The following is a 16,569-nucleotide window of genomic DNA, read 5'->3' as shown; positions in this document are numbered from 1 at the left end:
TCAACAGGGTGCATAACCCCTTTCCCTGTATCCAAGAGGGGAGATGAAGAAAGGGGCTTCTCTGAAACTCCCTGATCCTGCGAAACTGCGGAGGCCCCTCCAACAGTAGAAACATCATCAAGAAGAGGGGCTACCACAAGGTCATGAGGAAATGCAACTGGAGCAACAACGTCCTAGATTGGGTGAGGAAAAGCATCTATAGTAACCAGAATGGAAATATCCGAAGCTCCTGTGATGAAGATGCAGTCCCAGACGGTGGCTTCCTGATCTTTAGGGGGTGGAGGCCGCAATCGAAACCCATTGAGGGGCAGCAGGTGCGGGTGGTGGCGGTCCTAAAGGAGCACTCGATCGAGGAGGAGCGGTTTAACACGCAAGAGTTGTACAACCATCCTATCAAGGTTGAGGAGAAGGTATTGAAACTGTACCACCCCCTGTCGAGGTCGAGGGGGGGCTGTTGTACCAGAAGGCTTACTAGGCCTCTTTTTCTTTCTTGGGCGAAATGCCCAAAGGTCCTACAGATCCTGCACTGGCCCGCAATCTCCCACTCTCTGTCGAAAGAAAGAACCATCCAAACGCTGGAGCATGATATGATCATCAGATAAATTAGGGTCCGGAGTAAGGACCCTAACTCTAGGAACCCCATCAGACTTGATCGCCTCTACAGCAGTCAAGGGCAAGCCAAGGAGGGGGGGGATCTCAGTGACAATACCAAAGTACTCCCCAATCACAAGGAGTAAGCGATGGTAAACCTGTGAAAGACCGGGAAACCTGATGAAATGCGAAACACCCTGCTTGGCCTCCTCCACAGGATCAAAGCCTAGTGAGAAAGGATCAACCTGATTTCAGTTCTCCCTCTGCTGTACATAATTTGTAAATATGCTGTCAAAACTCTTATGTTTGACACTTAATGTACAGGATTTGTGTGATGCTTCTAAATGGAAGACAGTCTGGGGGTATCTCAATCACTTACAGCCAGATGTGGTAGCTTTGCAGGAACATAATCAGCATGTATATGCTGGACAGCATGGTCACTTTCGTGGTTATGACATTTTCTATGCTGGACAGCATTCCTTTTCGGGAGTGGTCATTTTGATCAGGCATGATCTTCAGCCCTCTGTGGCCTTCAATGATTCACAAGGTAGATGGATGGTTATGCAATGCATTGTACAGGGTGATATCTTTGAATTTGCATCTGTCTATGCTCCTCAATCCTCCCGTCATTGAGGACAGATTTGGGAAGATATGCAGAGGTATCCATGGAGGCAGTATGCTTTTCTTTGTGGTGACTTCAACAATGCTCCTCAGCCAGGGGATAATACTTCTGGCCATACACATATGTTGGCCTCTCAGAGGCAGAGCTGGTCAAAATTATTGTTTGATTTCAATTTTGCTGATCTTTGGACAGCATCTTATCCATTACTGCCGGGGTTTGCTTTCCAACACAATGCTCAATCTACATATAAAGCTAGACTGGACAGGTGGTACAAAGTTGATCCTCAGCACTCTGATACTTTTACTGCTACCTTGTCAGTTGATTATGCATTTGTGCATTCTGATCATGCACCTTTATGTTTAAGGATTTCTCTGCATGACATGCCGGATGATTGGCTTCCACACAGAAGGCTCCTCATGATTAACAATACTTATTTGGATCATGATCTTTTTGAGGCCATGGTGTATGACGCATGTCAACCTCTTTCACCTCAAAGTTTTCCAGGATGCATTTGTTGCTCGTATGCAATCAATTATTCGGGATTATGGCAAAAATTATCTCAAAACATTGAGAGATATGGTTGCTCGGGCAAAATCAACCTGTCAGTCTTTGACTGAACTCAGTCATTTTCGGTCTTTGTCTCTTGAAGAAAACACATCCTTATGCCAAGCTAGACATTGTTTGCAAAGTAATGATCATAGAAAAATTGCCAAATGGGAGACGAGCTCGTCAGTGAGCTTCCTTGGATAAAGGTTTCTCATTGAAGGGCTTTTTTAAGAGCTTACATCATAAGCTACACGCTACCCATATTTGTCGTACTCTGCTTTATGATGGACATTGGACCTCCTCTCGAGCTCAACTTGCTGCAGCTTGTGTTCATCATTTTTCCAAGCAGTTTGGACAAGCTGATCCTCCTCCGGCAATATTGGCAGCCCGAACTCAATTACGGCAGCATGTTTTCCCTATTGTTTCTCATGCACAAGCTCTTGAGCTTGAATGCCCTTTCACTAAAATAGAACTGACCTATGCTGTTTGATCATGTGGTAAATGGAAATCTCTGGGATGGAATGGCCTTAGAGTGGAATTTTTTCTTGCATACTGGGATCAGCGCAAGCCTATTTTGTTGCGTATGATCAACCATGCCTGAGAACAGCAACTTATGCCAGTTTCTTGGACAAAAGGGCTAGTAAAGCTTCTTCCCAAAAAGCAGATTTGTGAATCATTGGCTGATTGGAGACCCATTACTCTTATGCCTATCATTTATAAAATCATCACCAAAATGGTGGTTGATCGTATTAAAGGATACTTGCATGATGGTTTACATCCTGCACAAAATGGTTTTGTTCCTCGCAGGCATATCACTAATAATATTGCAAAGGCTTATGTTGGAATTGAATATGCCAAACTCTTTATAAAGTTCTACTTCCTCCACCATTTAGCTCGCAAAAGGCAAATCAGCTTTGGCATCTTAATCATCCTCTAAAATGGTGACGGAAACGTTTGAGACAGATTTGGCATTCGAAGATTCCTCTCGATTAGCAGGTTTTCTTGTGGAGAGCTTTGTTGGGTGTTCTTCCTCATGGACAGCTCTTGGCACAACAACATATTACTTCCTCTATTTGTCGCAGATGTCTGGCTCCGAGAAAGACTGTGCCTCATCTCTTTTGGCATTGTCCTTCCTCTTGTGCTTTCTTGGACTTCCTTGGGCAGATTTTGAGAGCTCGGTTTTCTCAGCTTGCTTTTGGCAAGTTCTTCTGGCTTTTTGGAGTACATCCACCCAAATAGGAGTTTGATTTCCTTTTTGTTTGGGTTCGGTACTGGGCACTCTAGACTCTCTAGAAAGATCGCAACCATAGGGTCTTCGGTGATCCTATTTTTTCCATTTTCTCTTTCTTTAGACACTCTGTGCAGCAATCGCTTTTTGATTGCCTGCAATCTCGTGTCTTTAATCATGATGTATATTTGTCCTATAATGAGATTTTCTCTTGATGTATTATAGCTCTCCCTTTCTGGGATAGCTTCTTTGTAATATATGACTAAAAGATTCCACAAAAAAAAAAGTGTGTGTGTGTGTGTGTGTGTGGACTACATCACGGTCACAGCTTGCTTCTGGTTGTGTACATCATTTCTCTCAACAGTTTGGTTCTACAGATCCTTCCTCACAGCAGATTTTGTCTGCCAGAAATTTACTTTTACAGCATGTTTCTCCTATTATTTCCACTACTCAAGCTTTGGAATTGGAGGAACCTTTTACTTGAGAGGGAATTGTCAGATGCAATCAAATCCTGTGGTAGATGGAAATCTCCAGGATGGGATGGTCTTACAGTTGAGTTTTTTCTAGAATATTGGCCTCTATTGAAGCATACATTGCTGCATATGGTGAACTCTGCTTGGCAAAATCAGAAAATGCCAGACACATGGAAGCGAGGTCTTGTTAAACTCCTTCCAAAAAAGCAAATTTGTGAATCTTTGGCTGATTGGAGACCTATCACGCTTATGCTGGTCATTTACAAATTTACTACCAAAATGATTGTTGATCGGTTAAAAGGCTATTTACATGATGGGTTGCATCCTACGCAATATGGTTTTGTTCCTCGTAGGCATATCACAGATAACATTGCTAATGCTTATGTTGGAATCGAATATGCCAAATATATGCACCAGGATGTTTTGCTATTGCAAGTTGATATTGCCAAAGCTTTTGATACTCTTAAGTGGAATTTTATTTCATCAACTATGCAGGCCTTGGGATTTGGCCCAAAAATGCAACAAGTTATCAATTGGTTATATCAAGATAGTAAAGCTGCCTGCATACTTTCAGGGCATATTTCTACAACCTGGACTCTTGGTTGTTCTGTTCGGCAAGGTCCCTCAGTGCTTTACTTTTTGCCATAGCCACTCATCCAATGCTTCAATATATGGACCACCTTTTGGACACTAGCATGTTGCATTAATTGGAAATTCCTCGCAGCCGTAGCATGATCGCCCAAGCATATGCTGATGATTCTTTCTTTAGCCCGAAAAATACTCGGAGCGATGTCCATGATTATGCAGGCTCTTTCTACATATAATTTGGCTACTGGTCTTCGTGTCAATTTCCAAAAATCAAAATTATTGCCGTTGCATGCTAAAGACTGGCAGTCTTTTGTGGCCTAGGGAAATTGTTCCAACTTCTCAACTGATTCGACATCTTGGCTATCCTCTAGGTTGAGGGCTTACTCGTTCTCAACAAACTGATTGGGTGCTTACAAAGTTAAGGGCAAAACTTGAATATTGGAAGCTTGCAACTTTGCCATTACATGTTCGTTTGCGAATAACGCAATCCATTTTGATAGCATACATACAATTCTATCTGCCTCTCATCATGTTCACTAAGGCAGATCTGGTTTCCTTTATGTCTGCTATCATGGAGATTTTCTAGCGTTCAAAAAATGGCAAGAAAAGTCTCAGATTACTCTCTATGCATCGTCTCTGTTCTCCAAAGATGCACGGAGGTCTAAACATACTCAATATTCAAATGCATATACTTGCTCGCAGGGGGAAAATGATGTTGCAGTTCATGCAAGGGGATCAGCCTTGGGCTTTCATGATCCGCTCTCTTTTATTACTTCTACTTTTGGGCATTGGCAGCCTACACAGTGGGATTTCCTATTTGGCTCTATTCAAGGCAAGATCAGAGGCTGTCCTTTTGTCTCTGGCTGTGAATATTTATTGGTCCAAAGTATTTCACCCTCCTTTGGCTATACAAGAACCCAGGCATTCTTACTTTCTATCTTTCAAAGGCATTTCCTCTGTGGCGGATGTATTTCAGGATGATGGCAAATATGGTTTGGGAGCTCATTATCGTCCTTTATGGCATCAAATTTCAGAAATGCTTCAACCATTCTTACCGGTATCTCGGTTGGAACTTCGGAATAGGCTTGAGGATTGGACTCTACATTCTTCTTCCTCTTCAGCCCGTCCTTTGAAGCTCTCACATATCACAGTGCCTTCTCTGTATAAAGTGTTATTACTTCCGCCTTGGATTTCTGATAGAGCAAATTCTGTTTGGCAAATGGATCACCCACTAAAGTGGTGGAGAAAGCGGCTGCGTCTCCTTTGGCATTATAAAGTCCCTCTTCGGCAACATCTTTTCCTTTGGCGAGTCCTACTTGGCATTTTTCCATCTGGGCAGTTCCTCGCACATAGACATATTGCTCCGACTGTTTGCCACAGATGTCTACATTCTACCGAATCTGTGCTTCACATCTTCTGGCACTGTCCACACACTTGTGATTTCCTTGCTCTCATCCAACAGCGGCTTCGAGCGAGATTTCCTACTGTTACTTTTGGCATGTTCTTCTGGTTATTTGGTTTTCCTCCAGCTAGACAGGGTTTTGATTTATTTTTTGTTTGGGTGCGCTACTGGGCACTCTGGACTCTATGGATAGACAGAAATCATAGAGTCTTTGGTGATCCTACTTTTCCATCTTTTGTTTTTTTCAAACGATCTCTGCGGCAATCGTTCTATAATTGCTTTCAGACTTGTTTGATTGATCATGATGTATATCTAGCTTATACTGAGATTTTCAGTTGAGTAGTAGTTACTCCACTTTGGAAGTAACTACGAATGTAATTATTTCACAGCAATAAAATATTTCTTCTCACAAAAAAAAAAGTATGTGTGTGTGTGTGTGTGTGCGTGTGTGTGTGTATTTGTTCTACAGTGAGATTTTCTCTTGATGTAGTATAGCTCTTCCTTTCTGGGATAGCTTTTTTTTGTAATATAATGACTCAAAGATTCCACACAAAAAAAAGTGTGTGGGGTGGGTGGGGGGGGGGGGGGTGTGTGTGTGTGTATTGATATATTTTGAAGAGGAGGAATGGAGACATCTAAGATGAGAGGACCATTTGGACACAGAGACTGTATTCTAGGATGGGTCAACAGTTTCCTCAGGCATATATTTTCTTCCGAATGTCCCTCAAGCAATCCTTATATGACAGTTTTGCTGCAAGGCACTTGGATGCTACTAGCCTTGAAGTGTTCTCTACCTGTTTTTGAGTTTTTCCATTGGGCTCTCTTTTGGAGTCTAATGTCAGTGTGTGGGAGACTTCCCATCTTGTAAATTTATGAGAATATAAATACACTGGATTTTACCAAAAAAAGTGTGTATTGATATATTTTGACTTGAAATGGGGAGTATTTACAGGTGCTTGCTTCACATGTCATAAATTTGGCCACTTAGCTTCACAGTGTCCTGCAGTCCTGCATCAGCTCCCATCCACAGCTATCGCTCCAGAAATTATTTCCCCTTCAACTTATGGTCCGGGGCCTAAGGCTATGCCTAGTAAGTCGGGGGATATGGCATCTAAATCTGCCCCACCCAAAGAAAATGTGGTTCAGGTTCCAGCCAAGCAAAAGGATAAGGGAAAGGGCAAAATTTCAGAATCTCATGCTGCTCCTCAGGGTGCCTGGCAGCATCCCAAAAAGGTATTTGCGCTCAAGCCACGACCGTTACAATCTCGCCATTGGGATGCCTCTACTTCCACCCCTGGTTAGGCCTCTACCCCTGCTGATAGCCTCACTTCTCAATTGTGGGTTGATGTGCTCAAGAGAGGCATCCCTGTATGTGATAATGATGAGGATCATAGAGCTACTGATCCAGGAGGCCAAGTGGATGTCGATGTCATGGCTGAGGCCTGACAACTTACACCTTCACTATGCTTTTTGGCTCGGCTGTACATACTTTCTATGTCTACTTTAATTACTTGCATTTCATACAACGTTCAAGGTCTTTGCAATGTCAATAAGTGGAGACTTTTTTGGCACTATGTACATAAAATGCACCCTGATGTAATTTCTTTACAAGAACACAACCAACACTTCTTGGCTGGCCAGCAAGGCCATTATGCTGGTTATGACATCTTTTATGCTGGTACAATGAACTTTTCGGGGGTATGCATGCTGGTGAAACATGATATGCAGCCCACAGTTGCTTACAATGACCCCCAGGGTCGATGGATGGTGATCAAATGCATCTGTCAGGCTGAGCTTTATGAAATAGCATCTATTTATGCCTCTCAAACATCTGCAACAAGAGCTCGAATGTGGGCCTCCCTCAAACAATATCCTTGGCTGTCCAATGCCTTTTTGTGTGGAGACTTTAACAACTCGCCAGCCACCCAAGACAACACCACTCATCGTTCTCACATGATCCCCACTGAGCTTCGACATTGGGAAGATATGCTTTCTTTCTTGCATGCAGAAGATTTATGGCTCTCAACAGGGGATAGAGATATGGGTTACACATACCATCACAATGCCTTTACTCATTACTGGGCTCGACTTGACAGATGGTATTTGTTGCATGCTCAGCAGTATGCTAGATTCACATGTGCACTATGGGTTGATTATTATCTGATCACTTCCCAGTATGCTTGACATTATCTTTAGCACGTCTGACAGATGATATGCCTTTTTTGGGTCGTCGCCTACTCCATGTTAATGGTGCTTATTTGCTGCATCAACAGTTTTAAAACATGGTGAGAGTGGCTGTCCATCCCCTCCTTTCACATGCTCAGGAGGACATGGATTTCGCCTGGATCAGTCTTGCCCATCGTTTGCAGGCTGTCATTCAAGATTATGGACGGAGTTACATGGGAACCCTCAGGCTTAAGCTGAAATGGGCTCAATCTCACAAGCAACAAATGGATTTAATCAGCTCTCATAGGCAACTTACCTCCTCTGAACAAGATTCCTGTGCTTATGCGGTTCACATCATTCATCAAAATGATCTTCGAAGTGGCAAATCCGAGCTCGCATGAAACCCCTTTTAGATAAGGGCTGCTCCTCCAAAGCACAAATTGGGATTTGGCCCTCGGCTAGTCCACATTATTTACTGGCTCTATTCTCATGCCACTGCGCAGTGTTTGCTTGGTGGTGGGTTGTCAAGAGCATGGACTATGACCCGCTCAGTGAGACAAGGTTGCCCTCTTAGTTCGCTACTATATGCCATTGCTACTCATCCATTATTGTTGCATATGGACCATCTTACAACTACAGGGCAGCTTCATGGCTTGCAAATTCCAGGGGCACAACCGTTTCTGGCATAGGCATATGCTGATGATTCATATTTCATGCCCAGGAATTCTCAAACTGATCTCTCTCACTTGATGCATACTCTGAATGATTTTGGCATAGCTGCTGGACTGCATATTAACTTTCAGAAATCCAATCTTTTAGCATTGAAAGAAGTTGATTGGCATGCACTTCTCTGGCCTGGCCACATCCTCCCTTCCCACACTCTTGTGAGGCATCTACGATATCCCATTGCTGGAATATTACCCCTCAACAACAGCTCAAATGGGTGCTTCAAAAGATCAACAAGAAGCTAGAATACTGGCATTTTTCCACTTGGCCTCTACATGTTCGACTTCGGATAATCCAGTCTATCATTATGGCATACGTGCAATTTTATTTGCCTCTTCTTCCCTAGTCTTTTAAGCATTTGGCTTCATATATGTCCCAGGCTATGGAGATATTTTGGAAAAGCAAATCTCACAAAAAGGCATTGCGACTTCTTCCCATGCAGGCTGTTTGCTCTCCTAAGACTCATGGAGGCCTGAATATTCTCAAACTTCAGTTTCATATGCTGGCAAGAAAGAGCACTATGATTGATGATTTTTTTCAGCAAAAACAGCCATGGGCTATTATGTTAGCAGCTATGTGTGGAAACATGACGTCCCATGCATTGGAGCAAGGTATTTGAATCGCCTCTTGCTTTACACGCGCCTATCAAAGCATATAATCTTATGAAACTGGGCATAAGATTTATCGGAGATGTTGTGGATCAACATGGTTATGTGCTTTCATTCCCACAAGCTTGCAGGACATTCCCCTTGGGTTTGCATCATCGGCCCATTTGGAGAATACTTACAACTATGTTGCAGCCATTTGTTCCTGTGCCTCCACTGTGTTTGTACACTGTGTTTGTACAGGACAGATTGCTGGACTGGAATCTGACTTCCTTATCCCCTGCTACCTGTTCGCTTTCAATGCATAATCTGGCCTCCTCGATGGTTTACAGATTTCTTCTTCCACCGCCATGGATTGATAAGCATGCCAACAATCTTTGGAATTTGGATAGGCCTCTATCTTGGTGGCAATCACGACTCAAGAAAATTTGGAAAGCCAAATTGCCATTGAAACAGAGGCTTTTCTTTTGGAGATGTATAGTGGGAGCTTTTTCCATTGGGGTGAAATTGGCAGCACGTCACATTGCTTCCTCTTCCTGCCCCCGTTGTTCTTACCACTGTGAGACAGTTCCCCATTTGTTATGGTCTTGTCCGCACTCTCGGTTATTGATCACTCATGTTTCTCACTTGCTGCGGCTTCGGTTTCCCTCTATCAGATTTGGGAAACTATTCTGGATGTTTGGATGCTTCTCATCCCAGATGTCTCCATTCCTCCTTTTCTTTCACTGGACTCGCTTTTGGGTACTCTGGACTATTTGGACACAAAGATTGCACTCTAGGATGGGACAACAGTTTCCTCAGGCATATGTTTTCTTCAGAATGTCCCTCAAGCAATCTTTACATGATAGCTATGCTGTGAGGGACTTGGATGCGACTAGCCTTGAAGTGTTTTCTGACTGTTTTTGAGTTCTTCCATTAGGCTCTCTTTTGGAGTCTAATATCATGTACATTGATCTCAAGTTAATAATATAGTTACTGGTTTCACAAAAAAAAAAAAGTGTGTGTGTGGAGATACAAGGAGATGCCGATGGAGAGCTTTGTCAACAGTCTACGTCTCCCACACCAACGATATTTCCTGCACGCCTTGCTTATCGTCCACTCTTTGGTTTGCTGATCGATTCGATATCTCTTCCTGCTCAAACTGCTTTAAGCTTCTCCATTTTCATCAGTCCTACGACGCCCTCAGTGTCCGTCTGTAAATTGACGCTGATGTCTCCTTTCCGTTTCTATTCGACCAGTTCTATTCCGCAGCTTTTGTTGGTCTCTACCCACCCAAAGTGTCTCTCCCATGTAGCTGCTGATACCTGCCCCGCCTCGTGGTAGAGGTCTCATATGGGAGGATATGCAGAGCTATCCCTGGCATCATTATGCTTTCATTTGTGGTGATTTTAATAATGCGCCTCAGCCAGGAGATAATACATTTGGTAAGACACATATGTTGGCCTATGAACGGGATCATTGGTCTCAGCTTTTGCTTTAGCTTCGACTAGTTGGTCTTTGGAAAGAAACTCAGCTTTCTTTGCCAGGCCTCACTTTTCAGCATAATGCAATTTCCTCGTATCGGGCACGCCTGGATCGTTGGTACAGGATCAATCCACAGCATTGTGACATTTTGACCACAAAAATGTGGGTGGATTACACTTTTGTGCATTCAGATCATGCCCCTCTGTGGTTGAGGATTTCTTTCCATGACATGCCAGATGATCGCCTGTCACACAGAAGGATGCTTATCGTGAACAACAATTACTTGCACCATGAGCCTACAAGGATTTGGTCTATGATCGGGTCAGCCTCTTTCTCGTCAAAGTCTCATTGACTTAGACTATGCCTGGACTGCTTTTGTTGCCAGAATGCAATCTATTATCAGGGATTATGGTAAAAATTACCTGAAAATTTTGAGAGCAAATGTGGCTCGAGCAAAACAAAATTGTCAATCAATAACTGAGCTGAGTCATTCCACGCCTCTCTCCAGGGAAGAAAATGACTTGATCTGCCAGGCTAGATTTCGCTTGCAAAGTAATGATCTCAGGAAAGTATCTAAATGGGAAACCTGTGCGAGGCAAAAAGCTTTCCTGGATAAAGTTGCTCATCTAAGGAATTTTTTAAAAGTTTACATTCCAAGAGGCAATCTTCAAATATATGTCGTACTCTAATGCCTCATGGGATTTGGACTTCCTCTCGGGCACAACTTGCTGCAGCATGTGTTGCTCATTTCTCCACACAGTTTGGCATGGCAGATCTTCCTTCTCAAGAGGTTATTTCAGCAAGAGCTGAAATCATGTGGTAGATGGAAATCTCCAAGATGGGACGGTCTCACTATTGAGTTCTTTCTTGCATACACGGATATTCTTAAGCTGCCCCTCTTATGCATGATCAATTCTGCTTGGGAAAATCAGCACTTGCCACATTCATAGAAAAAGGGCATTGTCAAATTGCTTCCTAAAAAGCAAATATGTGACTCCTTGGCTGATTGGAGGCCCATCACTCTTATGCCTGTTATTAGGATATCTGCATAATGGCCTTCATCCTGCTCAGTATGGTTTTGTTCCTCGCCGGCATATTACAGATAATATTGCTAATGCATATGTTAGCATAGAATATGCCAAATATACTGAGCAAGATGTTTTATTACTGCAGGTTGATATTGCCAAGGCTTTTGACACAATCCAATGGGATTTTATTGCTCAGACTAGGCGAGCATTGGGTTTTGGTCAAAAGTTGCAGCATATTATTTATTGGCTTTATAGTGACAATCAGGCGGCTTGTATACTGTCTAGGGATCTTCTGAAGCTTGGACCCTTCGGTGTTTGGTTCGGCAGGGCTGTCCACTTAGTGCCTTGCTTTATGCCATTGCCACCAATCCTATGTTGCAATATATGGATCATTTGGTTACCATGGACATGCTTCATGGATTAGAAATTCCAAGGAGTGGTATTATGATTGCTTAGGCATATGCTGATGATTCCTTTTTTACTCCTCAAAATGCGCAGCAGGATCTCTCTTCTTTGATGCATGCTCTCTCTCTTTATAGTTTAGCTGCTGGTCTTCATGTGAATTTTCAGAAGTCCAAGCTCTTGCCTCTGCACTCTAAAGCTTCTCTCAAGATACCGTGCCCAGCCGTTCCAGCATCGCCGCACCTAGTTTGATTTCAGCCCAACTAGTCTAAGTGGCAAAGGATCAGAGTGGTTGGTCTTCTAGGATGTAGCTATATCATTGACCCCAAACCGTAAAGAGAGGAGCACCCTCAATGGCGCTTATGGTTGCGGGAGGGCAGGCCACTGAAAGAGGTGCAATGGGGTCTTCACGTGTGGTTTCGGCCATCCTAAATTGGGCATTTAGAGTACACAACAGGTTCTTTTCTTCTCCTAAACGACCCGCATTGGCAAATGATCCCAATTGGATGCCTCGCCTTGAATTCCTTCACAGCAGAGTGAGAGACTGGCTAGAGTATTTTGCCATTGCTGTGCGGGAGGGGACTTCGAGACGATCGCCACTACTTGTGGACTATCATGCTGCACAAAGGATATGGAAGTGCTCCTTAAGGATTGTGGCCAAAATGCGGATGATGCGACTGGTTTTCATCTAGGGCATGGCAACATGGTTGACAGAAGGGTGACATGTTTTTCCCACTGGAATGGTCTCTCCTGCTTAGGATAGATAGATGGCAGGATGTCATTTGCTAGACATTCAGGACTCATCCTGCCATCCCAGTAGAGCCCTGAGCTTTGCCCAAGGATAGCATGTAAGAGACGGTCACCAGCATCACCACCTGAAACAACAGGGTAGCACACTGCAGTTCCTTTTTTTTTTCCCTGGGGAAGAGGGGGGGGGGGGGGGGGGCACGAGGGAGGGGGGGTACAACAATAGGTACAGCCTACAGCTACCCTCCTTAATATCTAGCATAATATCATCTATATCCTGGGAGCTACTTAACAGCAGGGTACTGTGGGGCAAGTCACTTTTACAAGGCATGACCTACAGGTACCTTTGGCATTGGATTAAGGAATCCACTTGGATTGTATAGCCCTCCACGATACTTCCACGATACTAGGCACTGAGCTAGCAGGAGGCACAGCAGCTAGCGCCTTGCTTTTGGTCGGCAACTCACGGATAGTTGATATCTATTGTCTTTCAAAGTTTCTAATAGGCAATTCTTTCTCTACGGGGAAAGCAACATGTGTGACTGTCCAAGATGACTATTTATGCCCAAATTACAACACCCTCCACACAAAAGGTGTACCTTTCTTCTGCATGCAATATGGTTTAGCATTTTCTTTGGCTTAATTTCTAGCTTTTGCTTTGTCATTGCTTTCCACCTTACAATAAAAACCTTTACTTTCCCACCTAACAACCATATATGTGAGCACTCTATCTTGGCTTAAGACACTTCAGAAAGTTTCATGATGAAATCGACTTTCAATCTTATAAGCATCTCAAGCCTGTTATTGTTAATGTTTCAAAACCAAAACCATTCCTTGGCTGTGAATACTTGAAGAAGGTTAGTTGACATCAAGTAATGCAGAGGTCACTTGCACCATTGGAATAGAAACACCTACCAAACATATGGAATCCAGTAAGCGCCAGAAAACATATCCAAATGGTTCCCGTATGCCCGCCTGTCAACTTAGCAAGAACCATGCCCAAAAGCATCCCAATTAATGTTGCTGCTGTTTCCTGAGTACCCTCCTGCCACATTAAAAGTCCCCAACATCACTCTGGAGTCATCTGGTATAAAAACTCGCAGACAAACTCACAGCGTTATCCAAGTTGCATTCTGTCACTTGGTCCTTCTTTTCAACAGAAGTAACCCAGTTTTTGCACAAGCAAGGTCTTGTTAGGTACCTTTGCAGAAATATCTGCAGCATTTTGCTGTAAAGAAAAATGTTGAGTTAAAGCCGCCCTTGTTGCTCCACTTGCAACACCAGCTGCAAAACATGGATTTTGGTGACATTATGTAGACCATAAAGACCTAGCAATAATGTTGCCAATCCAAGCCCTTTACTTGCCAGTATCTACAATTGTCAGAACAAGAATTGCTAATGACATGACAAAACAAAACAACAAAATGCAAACATTTATCATTGCATCCTTACTCACTGAACGTGCGACACTGCCAATACAGAGTAATGTGACAAACAATTTCGGGAACAGGGGCGAAATGAGATCCAACAGCATCCCTGCCACAAAAACAAGCTGACCATGTCAGCGTTTTCTCAGAGTGTTTAATGCCCCAAATTACATCATCCAAGGAAAATGTACACACATCAGCCAACTTCAATACCTGCTTCTTCAAGAAGCTCGACTAGTACTTTTTAATAAAGAAACTATGTTTCCTCCGCATACAAGCATACCCAAAATCAAGGACAAAAAATACACAACCTCAACAGGTGGCTTACAGAAAGCCTTCTTCTTCATGGTGACTTCGTCACCTGATCTTTTCATTGTCTAAGAAAATAAACACAGCTTTTAATAGTATTAAACATCTTCCCTAAGGGCAGGAAATCATTAGAGGTCTAGTTTCTTTTTAATAACCATATCCAGCTTTGCTCCAAAAAGTATTTTGGATTTAGGCCTGTTTTAGACCATACCCACAGTTAATAAATGAGGAAAGGACAAAGGAATGTCGCTTGCCCAAGCTATAGAAAAGGGGCCAGGGCAGACTAGGGGAAGTGGATAGAATTGACAGAAGTGAGAGTGACGAGGGGGGAGAAGGAATGAGAAGTGAGGAAATGGGTAGAGGAAGAAGGAAAGAAAGAAAGAAAGTTTATAAGAGTCTTCAGAAGAGGGGCATGCTGTAGAAAAGAGGCTGGGGCAGACTAAGGGAAGTGGATAGAATTGACAGAAGTGAGAGTGACGAGGGGGGAGAAGGAATGTGTAATGAAGGAGAAAATGGGCCAATTTAGAGGCCTTTTAGGTGGAAAATGTGGAGGGACTATATAAGTCCCCATCCACCCCCTATTGTACACTTTTTGATGTGGCATCTAATCCTATCTACTCCCTTCTCCTCCCTCCTACATGCTGCCTACACTGTTTCTCACAATCTCTCTCTTTCCTTCTCCCTTCTCTCCCAACATCTCTTTTCCTCTCCCTCTTCCCCCTTTCCACACACCTCTCTTCTTCTCCCTCTTCCTCTCTCTCCCTACCAATCTGCCCCCTTGTCTCCTTCATTGCATTGGTATCAGAGCGAGGTTCCTTGGGCTTTGTACTCCCTAGCTCTTCCTTCACAATGTCAAATCCATTGCAGTGGATTGAAGAATGGTGCAAAGACCTTTCTGCAATCAAGGAGTACAGCTATCCACCGTATCTTGCAGATTTCTGCTCGTCATGCTCAGCTGCAGGGGTGTGTTTGTGAACAAGCTAATGCTCGTGAAGCTCCACTTGATAATGGAATACATGACCTGACGAAGTGCCTTCCCTTACGAATTAGAGGAAGCTTCGTCTCTTAATAAGCCCGTGTAGTTCACAGGCCTCATTGACGCCAGTGCCAACGGACAATAGAGCCAGCAAGTCATTCACACATCCAGCTTGCTCGACCCGCCAGCTGCCGTTTCGAATGCCTTGGACCAGGACAATCTGCTATTAAAGGCTAAGGCAGTGATGGGAGGAAAGTTGTAAATATTGTTTCACACTTTAGATTGCAAGAAGTGTGCCTAAGGTTGGGGTTTTGGGCATTAATTGTCTTGGTGTACAATTCGGGGGAAAGGAATTGGAGAGTGGTAAAGTGGAATTGGTGATGTGGCTGGAATTTCTGGAAAGATTGGCATGTGCATGCAAGGTGGCTGCGTGAAGAGTACCATGGTGCTTTTGGATCGATGAGCTGGCAAGGTACATGGAATGGCGGCTGCTGGAGAGTCCTGGAAGAGAGCTTGATAATCATCATGAAAAGGACAGTCACAGGAAAGAGAAGGAAGGGGAAGCGGATGAGCAAAAAGCTTTTGGCTGGCTGAGGAGAGGTGAAAGCTGGTGTCGACGAAAGGACTGCCTATGACTGATATACAGATCATGAGCGGAGAGCTTAGTTGCTGAGTAGGGGGGTGTGAGGTGTGTGGGCTGTACATACGCAGGAGTTTCAGAGCTGAAGAGAGAGGGAGCCATTCTGGATGGACGAAACTGTGTGCGCTAGTGGGCCTTTTGACGAGCTGCTGCGCTGAAGGCTGGTGGGTATAGGCACTGTTTTTTTAAGGTTTAGGGACGGCGTTGAGAGTGCTGCAGGAGTTGTACGCTGGCTGGAGTGAGGTCCTAATCTAAAAGCCAGGTTACTTGGTTGGCAATGCCACTAGCCACGGGAGTAGCTGTGATCACGTATGGTTCCCGTTCCTTGATGCAGTTTAAAAATGAATTATGATTTTATCTCTTGAGCTTAGGCCAGAGGTACTTAGTGTTTTTTTCAAATGGTTTTCACATAGAGGTTGTGCTATTCCTGGTTCATCGCGATTATTGGTCTCTGCTTTTGCATGTGGTAGATGAAGAGTGGATGCTTGTGAGGCTTCTTGATGAAGAAGACCTTCCTAAGTGTATCTATCATATGGAGTTTTGTGATGAAGTGATCTCAACTGAGTGGGTGTTTGTATTACCCTAAGTGTGGGTCCGGTCTTTGAGTGCTTAGTTGTGTGCTTTTGACT

At 43.7% G+C, this 16,569-nt stretch overlaps 1 protein-coding gene across 1 annotated transcript in view; it reads right to left on the bottom strand.

The window, feature by feature from the left end:
- The window catches only part of RUS3 (root UVB sensitive protein (Protein of unknown function, DUF647)), a 114,209-nt gene that overhangs the window by 31,174 nt on the left and 66,466 nt on the right, over positions 1 to 16,569 (bottom strand). The window contains exons 8-10 of the mRNA XM_087387361.1: positions 14,041 to 14,124; positions 13,790 to 13,872; positions 13,504 to 13,633 (exon numbers count right to left, since the gene is read on the bottom strand). Of these exons, the coding sequence (XP_087243487.1) occupies positions 13,504 to 13,633; positions 13,790 to 13,872; positions 14,041 to 14,124 (297 nt within the window). The remainder of the gene's footprint in view (positions 1 to 13,503; positions 13,634 to 13,789; positions 13,873 to 14,040; positions 14,125 to 16,569) is intronic.

Source organism: Dipteris shenzhenensis, chromosome 16 (genome assembly GCF_047967505.1).
Source record: "Dipteris shenzhenensis isolate YYH24624 ecotype China chromosome 16, Dip_SZ_1.0, whole genome shotgun sequence".
NCBI lineage: Eukaryota > Viridiplantae > Streptophyta > Polypodiopsida > Gleicheniales > Dipteridaceae > Dipteris > Dipteris shenzhenensis.
This window is presented reverse-complemented; position numbering and strand designations above follow the sequence as displayed.